Source organism: Grampus griseus (assembly GCF_964374135.1).
Source record: "Grampus griseus genome assembly, chromosome: 10".
Classification (NCBI taxonomy): Eukaryota; Metazoa; Chordata; class Mammalia; order Artiodactyla; family Delphinidae; genus Grampus; species Grampus griseus.
In genome coordinates, this window is record NC_139004.1 from 47,730,291 (window position 1) to 47,747,844 (window position 17,554).

At 35.7% G+C, this 17,554-nt stretch overlaps 1 protein-coding gene across 7 annotated transcripts in view; it reads right to left on the reverse strand.

Moving 5' to 3' along the window:
- The window catches only part of SLC4A7 (solute carrier family 4 member 7), a 124,019-nt gene that overhangs the window by 26,515 nt on the left and 79,950 nt on the right, over positions 1-17,554 (reverse strand). For all 7 annotated transcript variants that reach the window (XM_082664856.1, XM_082664855.1, XM_082664853.1 and 4 more), the window contains 7 exons: positions 16,524-16,611; positions 14,739-14,885; positions 10,218-10,324; positions 7,927-8,101; positions 4,137-4,270; positions 2,733-2,978; positions 779-884 (listed from right to left, as the gene is read on the reverse strand). In XM_082664856.1, coding sequence (XP_082520982.1) covers positions 779-884; positions 2,733-2,978; positions 4,137-4,270; positions 7,927-8,101; positions 10,218-10,324; positions 14,739-14,885; positions 16,524-16,611 — 1,003 coding nt within the window. The remainder of the gene's footprint in view (positions 1-778; positions 885-2,732; positions 2,979-4,136; positions 4,271-7,926; positions 8,102-10,217; positions 10,325-14,738; positions 14,886-16,523; positions 16,612-17,554) is intronic.

The following is a 17,554-nucleotide window of genomic DNA, read 5'->3' on the forward strand; positions in this document are numbered from 1 at the left end:
ATTTCAGATGAAATCCCTCCAGTTACATATTTAGGAGCTATCACCCTTAGAGAGAAAAGAATGACCTACAATTGCTTACATGATATAAAAAGCACCAGAGAAGCTCAAGGGATCTTGGTTTTAATTGATATTGCCAGCATCACTGGACATCTTTATTTCTAAATCCCAACCTGGGAAGTGTCCAAAACAGATATTTCTAGGGCTAGGACAACATTTCCCAACAGAATACAAAAATATGTATGTAACAGTGCTCAGTACCCAGTAGGTGCTCATTATATGTTTCTGTCCTTTTTCCTTTCCTTTCCTTTCCTTCAGTGCTGAAGTCATACTAGTCTCTACAAGGTAAACAGGTTCAGTACGAGCATTCCTCATCTTCTAAATAAGCAGTTGCCGGAGCAGATGGACTGATCAACAGAAGGCGCAAGTGGGTAAGAGCTGCTGGAACTGTCGACCTGAGGACCAGCAACCACAGGCCTATGAACTTATGAATCCAAGAGGAATTAGAAACCAGAAGATTATTCAAATCTTTTTAATAATTAATATCTTGGAAGCCAAATATAGTCCATCTTGATCTCCCTTCCTACCAGCTTCATTCTTTTCAACCTATACACTTCAGTACATGATAAATAAAAATGTGGTAACTTCTATTTGGTCAACACAACTCTATATTCTGAAAACATATGATATCCATCAATCAAGAAGGAAATTTAGGTTTACTAAGGAAAAGCTAAATAACAAGGTTACTGTTTGCACCAGCCTTCACTTCACATATACTCACAGAGACAGTGAGGTTCCCCCAGGGAATGTTGTGTGCCGTTACATTCCTTTCCTCCCACACCTTCAGAGTTTCATTGCCAGGGTTAGAAGGCTCAACACATACACATCTGAGAAATCAGAATTGGGTAGTTTTAACCATTCTGCATTTCATGTTTACATTTTATTAAATCAGTCACACAATGGAGTAGCTTTTAACTTCTTAACTTTTTTCCATGTTGCAAAGCATGGAGACTAAAAAGTGAAAATATCAGAAACAATGGAATGGAATAAAGTTTGGCTTATATAAATATAACAAAGCTAATAGAAATACCAATAAAATGTTTACTTAATGAAACTGGTTAGATATATCCCTTGGGGCAGTACTATTTTCTTTAAAAATCTGAGAAGACACCACCATGTTTAACACGGTCAGCCTCCACTAAATCTTACCACTTACCTCCACAGGAGCCGCTGCCGCCTTCCCATCTACACACACACAACATGCACTGGGAACCAGTATAAGTTATACTCCTACTAATTCTAGCCCTACCTGCTCATGCTCATCCTTTACTCATCTTAAGATCCATCCTTAAAGTAATAGGTAAAACATAGTTTTTCAGGACAGGACTAGGAGAGTCAAAGCAATCAGAGAGTTCAGTTCATATCCAGAACTATCTCACCTGCCTGAAAAAGCTAGAAACACATACATAAGCAAAGAAATCTCTAAATATGGATTTAAAAAATGAAAAGAAACAAGAATATTCTCAATTGGATTATGAGCTGTTTGAGAAAAGGCAGGTGGCTAGACTTTGGATTCAACTGAGGCTCTATCATTTACTAGCTGTTTGACCCAAGTCAAGTTTTAACCTCCACGAGCCTCAGTTTCTTCATACACAAAAGGGGCTACGATATGAATGGCGAACACTGACATGAATATATTACTCAACATTCCTAACACAGTGCCTGGTCACAGAATGTTAGCTGAACAAATGATGTTCACAGGTAGGAAACAGTGCTCTAACTGGTTGGCACTAGCTATAAAAACCATGCTTTTTAAAGATCAAAGTAGCAGGGAAAGAGAGAAGACAACAAATAACATTTAAAAAATTAACTAGTTTAAGAACAAAGAAAATGACACAAAATAGATTTGGCATCAAAGTGTCACTAATATTTTCAAATAGGTCAATGTCTTATAGGAAGTTTCACATCCCTCCCTCCTCTGTGCATCAAAGTCGAGAGTGTGTGAGGACAGCGAGAGGAGGAGGGGTGTGAAGTGAGGGACTGGGGCCGAGGGGGGCAGGAGGAAGGAAGGCTTTTGGTAACCACGTTCCTCCAGGAAAGTTAATCAAATGCAGGCTCATGCTCATACCAACTGTGCTCAAGACAGCAAATACAGGCATCTACCTCGGTATGTCTAATTTTAATAACCTTTTTCAAGTTTAAACAAGTTTGCCAACCCTTTGTAACTATTATAATTACTTCTCAAATCCTATTTTATTCTAGAGTCCTAAAATATTTTCATTTCATGCTTTTCTTATCACAAAGAAAATAATCCACTAAACAACATACAACACTGCACTGAAATTACACTTTAAAATAACTTCCAATAAAAATGATCAAGTTTCAAAAACGTTAATGAAAATGCAAAACATGAAGAATATATAAATATATGGTGGTTAGTTGCCAAACAACTGAATTTAAATTGGTCAATCCAATTTACACATAAAACCAAAAATACACACACTTGGACAAATTGTTTCAGTGAATAAAAATGACTGAATTTGTACAACCGCGTTTACATCCACTGTGTGCTTTGGTAAGATCTCATCTGTAACAAACAAGTCAACCTCCGTATTGCTAGTTGGGTAGTTATAGCTAGATATACAGTGAGCATCACATTGCAAAAAGTCCATTTTCTTTTGCTCAGACACCTCTGCAAAAATACATTTACTATTAGGGGAAACAGAAACACTTACGAGTAGCTGGTCAGTTCATCTAAATTGTTGTGCATATTAAATGCATATATTTCTCCTAAATGGAAGAGCTTCTCCAAAGCCTCATAGATGAATATGATGCAAATGAGAGCTGCGAAAGCCTCCTCAGTGAACCGGGTGATGTAACACACAAGGCTGCTTGCATCTGTCGCAACCAAAACAATGCACAAGAAAGAAGTCCACAGACCTATACTGGTTCTCAAAGACAGATAGGAAAGGTGATAATCTCTGTTTAGAAAGAAAAATGTGGACATGATCAACATATACATGCCAAACAGTACTGGTACTTAAAATTTTCATAACAAACAATAAGAACAGTATAAAAACTTAAGATTTCTAAAAGAGAACACATTACAGAATAACAAAATAATGACTAAAGAAAGCTCTATGTGTTTTTCTGCTTCAACTGAAGACTAGCTTCTTATTAGTAGACTTAATGATTATATTTTACTTATACAAAAGGTTTACAGTGAAAATCTACTAGGCAATAAATATTTTAAAAACAAAGACCTCACTTTAGAAATCAGTTATGAGGAGTAAATGACAGATAAGCAGCCTGTAGAACAAGTGGATGTATGTCGCTCTCTCTGAAGACCCAGATGCTCCAGCGTCAACACGGCAGCCACGCCCCAGCCCCACCACCACCAGCTCCTCTACCACCAGTATCACCACAGTGACTTCATTTTCCAATTCAATTTCAAATAAGAAATTACTACCAGTGAGTCTAAAACACTTGAGGCCACTACATTCTCTATTTATGTGTGTACTGTGCCAGATCAGAATCAGAATCAGCTTGTCCAGTGGCAAAAGAATCCAAACAAGAGAAATTAGTGAATCAAACATTTAACAGCATCAAGTTGTTTCAGACTAAAATATTCAACTGCATTTATCTCACAAAAGGAATAGTACTGCCATGTCAAATTCCGAGGCTACCAGCTCCAGTAATCTGCACTAACCCCACACTGTGAGCTGCAGCTCCCTCTGTGACACAGGCTTGCTGGGTAAAGTCAGCGTGAGCCTTCGAGATCCACTGCTTTCTAAACTTCCTTTAGAAGACCAACATACCGTATAATAAATAATTCAGATTAACTACCTTCTTACTAGGTTGAAATTTGCTAACACAAAGGACTTTTATTGTCCCTCAAGTGATTTTCTTATCAGCACTCAAATCCACTGAGTTTAAATTCAAGGTGACTGGGGATGAGAGTAGGAGCCAGAGTAGGGTTGACCACACAGTAGCCCCAAAATATTGAAAATATGTATACTCATCAGATCCTCTTTTTCAGCTATTAAATATACAATGTACTTTTAACTAAAGTTAGTAACAATAATATATAATTATAAACATACATAAACAAATGTGACAAGTAGGTAACTATTACATACCTGCAGAATTTAAATAAAATTTTTTCAAACACTAAAACTGGACCTGTGCTCCCCAATATTGTTAGAGGTTGCCCAGCAAACAACGAATAGGCAATCCCAGTTAATGATGCTCCAAAAAGAGACTCTATTGCACTCTGTTTAAGGAAAAAAGAAACGAATAAAGGTAATACATCATAAATATATCTCTAACCTACTATAATACACATATATAAGATACCTGGAAAATAAAAATATTAATCAAGTGGTTAAAAAAATAAAGCAAATGCAACTTTAAATCTCAAATTTAAATTTTAAATATGGAAAATTACAAATATATTTTAAATACATAGAAAAATTGTTTTGTTTTAGCATATTAAAGGTGAACTTTTATAATCAACCCTAATTTAAAACTCAGTACTACAGGAGGTAAGGAAAAAGGGGTAAATGGAAGATGGACACAGAGGCTCCAACCCTATCTATACATGTTTTACTTCTTAAGCCTATGGTGAGTATAAAGATGTATACATTATTTTGAATATTTTTGCATGTCTGAAATAGTTCATTTAAGAAAATAAAAAACATACTAAATGCTCGATGTGGTGTGCTACAAAAAAAAAGACTCCTTCAAGTAGATGAACAAGAAATTAGCATGCTCAAATTTGAAACTATCATTCTCAAACTTGCTTCTAAAGTGCAATTTCCCATACATTTTAAAGAAATTAATCTAATATGATGGGCTTAACCAACATATATAAAACATGAAATGCTTAACATAAATAATAGATGAAAAATCTCCTTAAAAAACTCCTAGAAACCATACATGAGGAAATATTATTATTAAAGTTTGGTAAAAATGATAAAATGAAAGACTCATAGAAACCTTAAATCAAAGCTAGTAGGCCAATTTTGTTTCACTACCAACATTACATCCTAACTGATTAGGTTATCAGTTGCTAAGGCATATAGGCTATGACACTCGACAGAGGGGAGGGGTCAGAAAGAAAACGGTTTACCATTCACAAACATCAAGGTCAACTGGGATATACAATTAAGAAAGGAAAAGCCCATCATCGGTAAAGCAAAGACAAGACACTTGTGAGAAACAAGCCTCCTGGAACTTGAGAGGCAACCCAGCAGCAGGCAGAGAGCAGGGCTTCAGAACCAGATCTGAAGTAGAAGACTGCTTCCCACCAGGTGCTAAACCATGGCCGTATCTCAGACTTGTCCAGCCCAACTTTTCTCATTTTTAAATGTGGGTGATGATAGCCAGGAGAACTTAAAGAAGCAGTGTTTCTGAAAACACTAGCAAGCACACTGTCTGGCATATGGAATGCACTCAATAAATGGTAGCAATTATCATCATCAGTAATAAGAGCATGTTCCAAAATCAAAATCACAACATAAGAATAGTATATAGTAAAAGTAACACTCAATTATTAGTATAAAAATAGGATCAAACCCACATACAAACTAGACTTTCAGCAAAATGAATAAGTGTTCATATTAATAATATATTTATGAATTGTATGATATAAATTTGTTTTCTTGCCCACAGACAAACAAGAGATTGTCCTGGAAGACACTACTAAGCTATTATAAAATCTTTAGTTCAATTATAATATGTATATTTAGGAATGAATTTAGAGTTCAAATCAAAGGAAAAAATGTCTAAACAACATCTAGAAATAGAAAGCAAAAAATTGAGCAGAGAAACAAGGAAATGGCAAATAAAGAAATGCTAATGGGGTGGGGAAGGCAGTTGGGCGCAAAATTACTTTCCCTCCTCAATGTTGTGTTGAAAGAGCAGAAACTTCCAGGTGAAGACCTTCCTTTCACCATTCCCCAAACCCCTCATTGCCACATTTACTAGGTTCTTTTACCCAGACCTACTTTTTCCCAATTTTTAAACTGTTTCTATGTTCATTCCCAAACTAAAACCTGTCTTTCCCTAAAGAAATCACAGCCCTCCCTATACTGCCCTAACTAACCCACATTCAAAAGCTTCCATTTTACCCACCAGAAGCCCTCCCCTAATCTCCCCCATACGCCTCTCCACTGTATAGCACTGAACAATCCCTGCTGATCTTCCTCCTTCTCTACACCTCTATTTTGGTTTTTACAAAATTACATCATCCTGACTCCTCTTTCAGAGCTCTGATTGTGCCTGTGTCTAATTCTCTGGGCCATTGTTCTCCTCATTCTCATCCTTCCTCCATTTCATAAATGGGGATAACTTCCCACACTTTTTTCCTCTCCTTCTCTCCCTTTACATTGTTAACCTCATTTATTTTCAGTTTCCCAATTTTCATATTTCTTTCTTACCACTCTATAAATTCTGGAACTGCACCTCCTAATGTCTCCATTTCTACCTGAAGTTCCCATAAGGCATCTGAAAATAAACGCATCATCTCCATATCACTTCCCTCCATAATATTTCTGATTTCTCTATTCTAAATTATTACAACTCCTACAGCTCTTCCTTTACCTCACTCACGTGTGGCACAGAACACCACGACATAGTAACTACATATATACTATCCTATCTTTTTCTCCTAGGTTAGGACCCTGAGGATAGATGACACATGCCCATGTCTTACCCTTGTCTATGTTCCTCTAGTGCCTAAAGCTCTATCACATGCACAGGGTATTAAACAGCAGGATGAGACGGGCAGGCAGTGAGTGACAGTCCAAGAGGAAAGAAACAGTATTTCCATGATGGTAACAGACACGACACACTTCCTCAGGGACCAGCAGAGTTACATGTACAACTTGTGACAGCACATAAAGAAACTTACTAAAAATATCTATTTTGCTATAATAATATAAAAGAATAATATAAAAGAATCTAAATAATCAAAAATAAATTGAGTTGAAAGGAAATTTCAGTTGTCAGGTTTATCTCATGTTCAGCTTATGAAATACTTTAATTGAACAATTATTACTACTTAGAATTGGTTGGTTTTTAACCTTTTATCTGTAAAAAATAAATTTTCTCTAAACAGTAAATATCATTAAACAAAATATACTTAGGAATCACAAACTGTCTCATTTAAACACCATTAAAATGTATATAAACAGCAACAAAAAAGTCTTTCCAAATTTCACGAAGCACTAGATGCTGTTCCAATATCAGGCCCCCACAGCCCCAATACAGTATCACTAAGAACAAAAAACATAAAAACTTTCATTCTAGTCATATCAAAATATAGATGCAGTTTTCAGTTATACTTTCCAATTAACACTTTGGCAACATTCACACAAATTTAATAACAGCAAAATTAAACACCACTTCAAAAATCCATCATTTGTCCAGAATTATGCTCTCTTCTTCCAAACAGTCTAGCCCAGGGGACCTGCCAGGGTGGATTAGTTGATGTTAATCATATGGCTCTAACTAATCCTATGATGCCTTAAAGGATACAAAGTGACCCCACGGATAAATTCTCCCACCCATGACCCACCCAGAATCAGTTCAATTGATCTGTCTCCTCCCACCCACTCCCCCCACAAAGACAATACAAGCCTTTTACTCAATTTATAAAACCATTCATCCAGCAAGCCATGACAAACTTTTTTCTTTCTTTCTTTCTTTTTTTTTTTTTTTTTTTACCTCAACTGTGCATCTTCTCCTGTTCAAATGGCTTCCCCATGTTTTCCATTGCAATTACCTTTGGGGGAAGTCTGCTTTGGGACAGGTTAATCATGCTGTGGGTAGACTCTTCAAATAAAAGTATGAATAGTGAGACAAATGCACACAGACACTTGCCTCTGAAGAGCTAAGAGCCTGGCCACTACCAATCTTTGTACTCACTATTCTGCCTTCTGTAGCTTCTCCAAGCAGCCCTCCAAAAGTGATTACAGGAGACATACAGGCACAGTATAGGAAAAGAATCGAGGCCAGGCACTGCAGACTTAATGCATCCTTGAAGTCACTCAAGAAAAAAGGTGCTTTCCTTTTGATGTCAAGTATCAAACCACCAAAAAGCCTAAATAGGTGAGATGAAACTCGTCAAACTGTACACTAGAGGATTCTGGCTAGTTCAAACTAAAACTATGGGCTACATAAAACTGCTGGTGCCTAGTGTTTTGTCAACAAAAATCAATATCCTATTTAAATAATGGTATAAATTATAGAAGACAAACTCATTTAATCTAATCCACTGATAGTGGAAAGGCAGACCTCACTAAGTTAAAAGAGACACAAACATCTGTATCATATGGACTATATACTGAAAAGACTACAGGCAAATGACTATATGAGTAAATGCAATAGATATCAAACACAAATGTGCAAGGAAATACATAATAAAAATAAATAAAACCTAACAACCCATTCATGAAAATGTGCATAAGCAATGCTATTAATCATTATTTATATTATAAATCTTAAAGGCAAGTGTCAGAAATACCAGGAATGCAATTATAATATAATCATAAGTCCCCAAATACCCTTTAATATGAATATAGTATGCTCAGGCCCACTCAAGTAGTGAATTAACTAATTTTAGTTTTAAAATTTTAGTACTTCAAACACATGAATACTTCTGGTCTAGAAAAAAAGCCTAAAAACTATTTCAGTGTATGTAATTTACTGTATATGTAGTCAAACCAGTGTGCATATTAATAAAACTAAGAGGTTTTAGTTAGTAAATTTAAAATCTATATTTGCATATCAAATCATTTCAATGACTTATCATTTCAGTGTTTTTTAAAATCAGACTTTTGGATACATCTAACTTGAAAGCATTCCACTACAATATAAGCTCTGTGAGGGGCAGGGACCTTTTCTTATTCACTGCCATTATCTCCAGTGTCTAGAACACTGCCTGGGAAATAGTAGGTACTCAATAAATACCGGTGACAAATCAGTAATTTAAAAAGATTTTGTGACTCATAAAATATCATTCAAATCCTTACTGCAGAAAAATACACCAAACAAATTAATCTTATGCTTTCAAATGCTTTAGATGTTTCAAGCTTTACCATTCTAGCTTTTTCCAAAGTTAATACTGAAATAAAGCCTAAACATACATTGACACCTGGAAGAAGTTATCCTATAAATAATATGACAGCAAGGGGACTGAGAAAACTGTAAAAAAAGGTGCCAACTTGCAATAAAAATGGTGCCAATGATAATCTAGAAAATGAAAGTATATCATCAAATCAATCATTTATATGAGACTCTAGGGTAACATGAGATCACTGGGGGTATGGCTTGGTACTTCTCAGTGACTAACCCTACCTCAGTTTTAAGTCTGAAGAAGTAATAGTAATAATAACTTAAATAAGCCCCTTTCGCATGGGGACAGAGTCTTACTCTATTATACTCAGAGACTACTATATTAGTCAATGAATTAAGACATCCTGTATAAGCTATCCTGGATTTTTAAACAAATATTTAAGCTTCAAGATCTTTAGTTCTATAGGGACCACCAATGGATAAAACAGTATCAACATCCACATGCTTTTTTCTACACAATGGTAATACCATATCATTTTCTACCTCTACAAAATATTTTAAGACAATGTTTGCACTGGTAACATTTCTGTTCTTTATTCCAAAAATTAACTTCTGCAACAATTTTTCTAACTAGGTTTCCAGAGACTATTACTACGGTTTAATTATGTTTGTCTGTCGAATTTTACATTACCTCATGATGTACTGCTCATGGAAGAGTTTTACATCTATGCACACACACGACACATTGGTTACAATTCCTCTCTGTTCCCATAATTCTCTAACTTCATATGAGAATGGCAATAGGACACCACACTTTCCTCAAGAACCTTCTGTACAGGCAGTTAAATTAACCTACTATAGAACTACAATACTCTTAACATATGCTGCATAATATTTTCATTTTAAATTAAATCCTGGTATACAGAGCCCAATATAGTCTAGTAAACTACTTTAAAGTGCATATTAATTATCCTTAACATTATATACCTATAAAATAATATACATTTTTTAAAATATGGAAAAAATACTGTATAAAATTACTTTCCAAATATTTGCAAAGAAAAAGAATGCTTATGCCTTTTCCATCAAATCAATCTCTAGCCCCTAAAAGACACCCACACTGTATCAGTATCTGTACCCACCGTCCAGTCCTCTGTAGCTCAGGCCCAGCATGGTGTGGGGCCTCCTTAGGGGTCTCACCCGAGCTGGGGGCAGATCCATTGGGAAATACAGGAATCTTTCTCTTTTCCTGCATTTCACAAAAAACACATTTTCAGAATTGTTTTAAGGAAGCTGAGAAGGCATCTTCAATTAGAGGGAACATGAGATATCATACTGATTATATATCTAACCAGTATTCCTAGAAAAAAATGCTTCCTAACGTAAACTTCCACTTTAAAGAAACTGTACTTTGAAATAGAATCTAAAATTTGTCTCTATTAATATTTCAAATTTATAGTTTTCTTCTGCTTTATATTCTAATATCAGATAAACTATAAAACACCCACACACCCCATTTCAAATTACTACTCAGCAACAGAAGCAGAAATATCCAATAAAGCATCTCTCCAACTAGAATTTTTTAAATCTTACTCACGTTAACTATAGAAAAAATACACTTTACATTAAGAGTAAATGCTATTTTTTTCCTTTTTAAAATACTTCCCTTAAGACATAAGTAGCACAAGTTATTAAATAAATTTTCATAAAAATCAATTTCCAATTAAGTTTTATTACAAATTCAAGAGTACTATTCTCATGATAAAAGATCTCCTCCTCCTCACCAGAGTGAGCTTTTAATTTGTTACCTCCAAAGGTCAGAGGTTGCTGGACTAAAAAAAGTGTGTGTGTGTGTGTGTGTATGTGTGCGCGCGCATGTGCGCGCATGTGCAGGGGGGGTGGGTGGGTGGCGGGGTTTGGGTTGGGGTGGGTGGGAGACCGCTAGAGGGAGAGAGAGGAGACCAAAGAGAAAGGGAGAGAGAAGAGGAGAAAGAAAAAGACGGGGTTGGGGGTGGTGTTTATCCTAGGAGGTCCCCCGGATCAAAGACTCTGGATCAACTAAAGACTTAAATTCCCTGGTTCACATGTTCAGTATTTATAGACCAGCACAACTTATCTATAATCATAAGATCACCATTTGAAAATGCCAAAATTGGGGCTTCCCTGGTGGCGCAGTGGATGAGCGTACACCTGCCGATGCAGGGGACACAGGTTCGTGCCCCGGCCTGGGAAGACCCCACATGCTGCGGAGCGGCTAGGCCCGTGAGCCATGGCCGCTGAGCCTGCGCGTCCGGAGCCTGTGCTCCGCAACGGGAGAGGCCACAGCAGTGAGAGGCCCGCATACCGTCAAAAAAAGAAAATGTCAAAATTAAAACTAACTTACATCATAGCTCAAAGGGGAAAGGGAAAACAAAATTACAGAATTCCTAGAAAACAAATCTAAAGAAAAATACTATATACCACAATCTGTGGGATACAGCAAAAGCTTCATTCAAGAAAATGAAGCACTTACATTAAGAAAACTGGAAGAATAAAAATAAGTGTATTAAGCATTTAATTCAGGAAATGTGAAAAAAATCTTTGAAGGATGGTGAAAGGAATAAAATAAAGCTGCTAAAAGCAGAAATCGAGTTACAAAACACAATATACTTTTTTTTTTTTTTTTGCAGTACGCAGGCCTCTCACTGCTGCGGCCCCTCCCGCTGCGGAGCACAGAGGCGCAGGCTTAGCGGCCATGGCTCACGGGCCCAGCCGCTCCGCGAGATATGGGATCCTCCCAGACCGGGGCACGAACCCGCGTCCTCTGCATCAGCAGGCGCACTCCCAACCACTGCACCACCAGGGAAGCTCCACAATATACTTTTTTAAAAAGGAGAACTGAAATAAATTTTAAAAGCTGCTCTACTGGAAAAATATGATAAACTATTAGCTAATATACAACCAAAGATATGACAAGAGGGCAACTTCATAAATTTTACATATATATAAGAAATATATGTACAAAGAGAGAGACAGACTGCACAACACAACCCTCTGCAAATAAATGAAAAATTTTGATGAAATGGGTAATATACCAAAAAACATAATTTCCCAAAATCGACACCAGAAAATAGGTAATTTTCTATGGTATACAGTTTACCAAAACTGACTCCAGAAAAAAGAGAAAGCTTACACAAACCAATTTCCACAGAAGAAATAAGCAAGTTGTTGAAGTCTACGACACAAGAGTCAAGCTCAGAAAATTTTAATAAAGAAATCTTTCAAACTTTCAGAACCAAATTATTCCAAACCACTTAAGGTTTAAAGAACACAGAAAAAGGAAAACTTACGAATTTGTTTTTATGAAACAAGAATAATGATGATACCAAAATGTGAAGACTGCACAAAAATCTATATACCAATCACTTACAAACAGAGGATGCAAACAACTTAAATAAAACATTAGACAAAGAGTACAGGCACTGTAAAGCCCAAGTTGGCTTATTCCAACAATGCAAGAGTGCTTTCAAATTAAAGAACCTATTAATGAGATTTACCATGATAACTGATAAATATATATATATTTTTTTGGTGGTACGCGGGCCTCTCACTGTTGTGGCCTCTCCCGTTGCGGGGCACAGGCTCAGCGGCCACGGCTCATGGGCGGCATGTGGGATCTTCCCTGACCGGGGCATGAACCCGTGTCCCCTGCATCAGCAGGCGGACTCTCAACCACTGCACCACCAGGGAAGCCCGATAAATAAAATTTATATGATCATCTCCAGAGATGCTAAAAAGCCCTTTGACAAAATTCAACATTCACTTATATTAAAAATTTCAATAAAACAGAAATTAGGGTACTTTCTTAACATGATAAAATGTGTACTTTGGCACTAAAGACAGTAACTTAATGAGAGAAACACTAGGAATATTGACTACAATCAGGAAAAAATTAAGAAATGCCCTTTGAAGTCAACTACTACTTAAAACTATTAGAGATTTTAATCAATACAATTAACAGAAAACTTGTTAGAGGTATAAGAATTACAAAATAAGGGATAAAATTATCTCTTATTGCAGATTACATGACTAAAAAACTACTACATACAATAAAAGCATTAAGAAAGGTAGCAGGATACAAAAGAAATATACAATAACCAATAGCCTTCATAAATATATATATATGTGTGTGTGTATATACATACATATAAATATATATATATATATATATAAAGCAACAAGCAGATGATATAATGGAACAAAGATCTCATTTATAATAGAAACAAAGATAAAATACTTATGAATACACTCACCAAGAAGTGTGTAAGGCACAGATAAGGAGAACTTTATAATATTCTTTAAGGACACAAAAACTGACTTGAAATAGGAAAACAACTGGGGAAAGATGTACCATGTTCTTGAATAGATTCAATATTATAAAGATGTCAACTTTCCCTCAGTTCATTTGGAAATTTAATTTCCATCACAATTTTTTTTAAATCACATCTTATTTCTGTAAGTAAAAAGCTGATTTTAAAGCTCATGTGAAAAATAAATATGCAAAGATGGCCAAGAAAATTCAGAAAAACAAGAGTAAGAGAGAGGTTGAGAATGAATGCAGACCTACCAGATATTAAAATATAACAAAAAGCCTCAGAAATTAAAGTGTGAAATTGGTCCATGAATAGACAGACCACTGGAAAAGAAATTCCAGAAACAGACCTGAATGCATATGGAAATTTAATAAATGATAAAGAACATCACCAATCAAGTGGAGAAATGCTTTTTAATAAATAGGGACAACCAGGCTGCAATTTAGAAAAAAGACAAACTGCATGCATTCTCTACATAATACGTCATGATAAATTCAAAAGGATCAACAAATGATTTAAATGTTAAAAAAAGTGATGGAGGGTGATGAGCAAAAAATATTCAGGAATATTCAACTTCACTAATTACAGAAATGCAAATTAAAACCACATTAAAATACCAGATATAGTAAGATAATGATACCTATCAGACTGACAAATATCCAAAAGTTTGACAACACACTGTGCTATTGAGGCTGTAAGGAAACAGGCATTCTCATTCATCACCAAAATGAGTCCACAACAGTTCAACCTGAAGAGGAGATTCTGGTAATATCTGCTAAAATTATAAATAAATTCCCATGTGAGCCAGCAATTTTATTCGCGTGAATCCATCCTACGGACAGACACATCTGCACAAGACTAAAATGGCAATATGAACACTATGGTATGGTTTGTAATAGCAAAAGACTGGAAACAACCTGCACCAGAAACAGGACAAACTATGGTGCATCCATACTGGAATAAAACACAGCTGTGAGGAAAGGAAGAAGGAGTATTTCTATGATTTCTTATGATCAGATCCCCAGGAAATATTGTTACATGAGAAAAGCAAGGTGCAGAACACTACAAATAGGATGTTAACTTCTGGTAAGAAAGAGGAGAGAACAAGACTATATGTTCATATTTCCCCGTACTAAATAAAAGCTGGAAGGATAACAAAAAACTAAAACAAATGGTGACCCACAGGAGGTGGGGACAGGGGTAAGAAGGCAAACAGGACACAGTGGGGAACAACTTCTTTGAGAGTAGTTCTTCATATAGTTTTTGAGTTTTAAAAATGTATAAACCAAGAAGTACTGTGTGGATTCTCACCTGAGAAGGAACGCTCTTCGGCGGCTCTATGCGTATGGAAGGGTCCCACTCTCCTGGAGGTAGGACAGTCACTTGATCTAAAAATTCATCAATTCCAGATAGGAGGTCATTTCTGTCTTTTGCTTTATAAGCTACATCATGAAAAATCTAAAGAAAAATACACATATGGAGTAAAAGGATTGTAAAGCTGAAAGAAAATTCTACACATAGTAATCCACTTTCGATAACATAACTAACTCTACATAATTACCTTAACTCTTGTTCCCACTCTCGCTAATAACTTTAAAAAATAACCCACTATTAGTATTACCAGATGAATTAAGAGTAACAAACAACAAAAGAAACCAGTGATGTGTTAATACACAACAATTTTTAAAAAGAGAATATTTTACTTGGGAAATAATAAATACAGAATAAAATAATACTGTAGGTGCATCATTTACTTTTATTGACATTTTAATGTCATTTATCCTAAAGGAATAATCATGGGTATGCTAACAATCTTACTTAAATAACTAATTTGATCATTTATATTTACTGAGTGCCTACTATTTGGCAGGCACAATTCTGAGCACTATGGACACAGATATGGCAAAGTCCCTACACTCAAGAACTCAGGGGGAAAGACAGTGAAACAGGTAATTACATAAATACACAACTGTAGGTAATAATAAATGTGCCTATAAAAATAAAGCAGGGTAAAGGAAGGGAAGCTGATGGGGAAGAACTGGGTGGCCAAGGAAGGTCTCTTAGAGAAGGAAACACTACAGGAGAAATCTGTCTGAAATGAGGGACAAAGCATGCATAGGGTGGGGTGGAGGTGGTAGAGTGAGCACTCAGGCAAAGGGAAGAGCAGCAATGTCCAGGGGCAGCAGTGGGCATAGCACATCTGAGGAACAAAAAGGAAGCTGATGTGGACGGAGCAAGTGGTAGAGAAAAGGTGACTACTCAGTCATAGCATGTAAATTTCCAAAAAAAAAGCGTACAGAGGCTAGATTAGGCAGACCCTATTAAGACAACGGTAAAGATTTTAAATTTAAACAAATATACAATAGGATGTCATTGATACATCTGGATCAAGGAAATGATTTATTCAAATCTGCATATTACTGATAGTACAGAGGAAAATACTGTAAGAGAAAGGCCCATATGATCCATTTTTGTCACCAAAGAAAAGAAGGTAAGAGAGTCTAAGCTGGAGGGAGAAGTGATGGTGCAAATGGAAAGGAGATGGTAGATTAAATGCAAAATACACAGAAAAGGTAAAATCAATAAAATCTGGTTACTGACTGAGACAGAACAGAGAAAGGAGGTCAGTTCAGACATGTGGGGTTTCAGATGCCTTAGGGACACAAAGCAGAGATGTCTAACAAGTACCCGACTATAAAGCTCTCTCCCAAAGAGACAAAGTCCTGATCAATACAGGCCATGGTCAAAGATGAAGTCCGCAAAAGCAAGAAATTATAAAGAAAAAAGGGGAAAACACAAAGTCCTGAGGAAAACCCAAAGAACCAATATCCTGAAATCAGGATGAAGAAAATTTCAAAATGTCAAGAAGATGGTCAATAATTTCAACTTGGGGGGGGGGGAGGGAGGAAACCAAACAGTATCCACTGATCCCTGACAGAAAGGTCCTAAAGACCTTGCAAAAGGCAAATAGTGAATATGAGATAAAATAGTAAAGACAAACAAGGACAATTTTTTAAGCTTCACTATGAAAGGAGAACTATAATATGCATTATATGCTTTTTAATTAGTGTCCATGTCAAAGGGCATTTTAATTACCTCATCCGTCATGAGAGTGGCTATTGATCTTCCAATTTCGTGGTACTGTGGCGCCTTGCCTGCAGGACCCAATAACAGAAACAAAAACCTAAGGAAACATGAAAACACAGATTTAAACATAAACAACATACACACATAAATCTAGGAATCATAAAGAAATCATTCAAATGTAAACACAGAAACAACACTCAGACCTCTTTTCCGTCCTCACACACCAATGGCTGAAAAGAGGATGGAACTCTATTCAGATGAAAACAGATCACAAAACTACGAAAGGCATTCATAAATAACTTTCTACCAAGTTATTACTTTTCATCTTCCTTAGAGTAAAAAAGTACTTAAGGAATTGGTGTTTTACATTAAAAGTTCCCATCTTCGATATCCTTTTGAATTTTGAGTAACAATTTTTTCTGGTCTGTACTGATGAAAAAAAGTAAATTAGTAAATAAAGTGAATACTAATCCCATTTAAGTATTTACTTTGGCTTAATAAAATAGCTAAGAGTATGCACAAGAAATCCATGATCCCTCAAACTACAGTCTGGATAAAGACACTAATGTGGTAAATAAGGGACTAATCCCTTTGGAAGGAAAAGCATTTTTATTTACAACTCCAAATTTAACATCAAACCTCTTATTATTTGATTTTAATTTATTTATAGTGACTAAATAAAAATTACTTAACGTCCTACTTAGTTATATCATTGTTCACACTACAGTAAAATATTAATATTCACAATAATCCAAACTGGAAGTATTCAGCTTCCTGCTTCGTAAGAATTTAAATGTGAATCTATGAAATTATTCTTCTCATTTATCTTAATACTATACCGTTAATGCAATTCAGTAAAGCTTATTAAGAACTGGCACATATATTTCAATCAAGCTGCAATTAATTCTTCTTGTTTACTATTATATGAATAAGAAAAAAATATTTTTAATTATTCTCATTTGTAATTAAGTTTATACAATCAGTAGCTAACAAATTGATAACCCTTTATAACACAACTTGCTAATTCGTAAGGATATGAC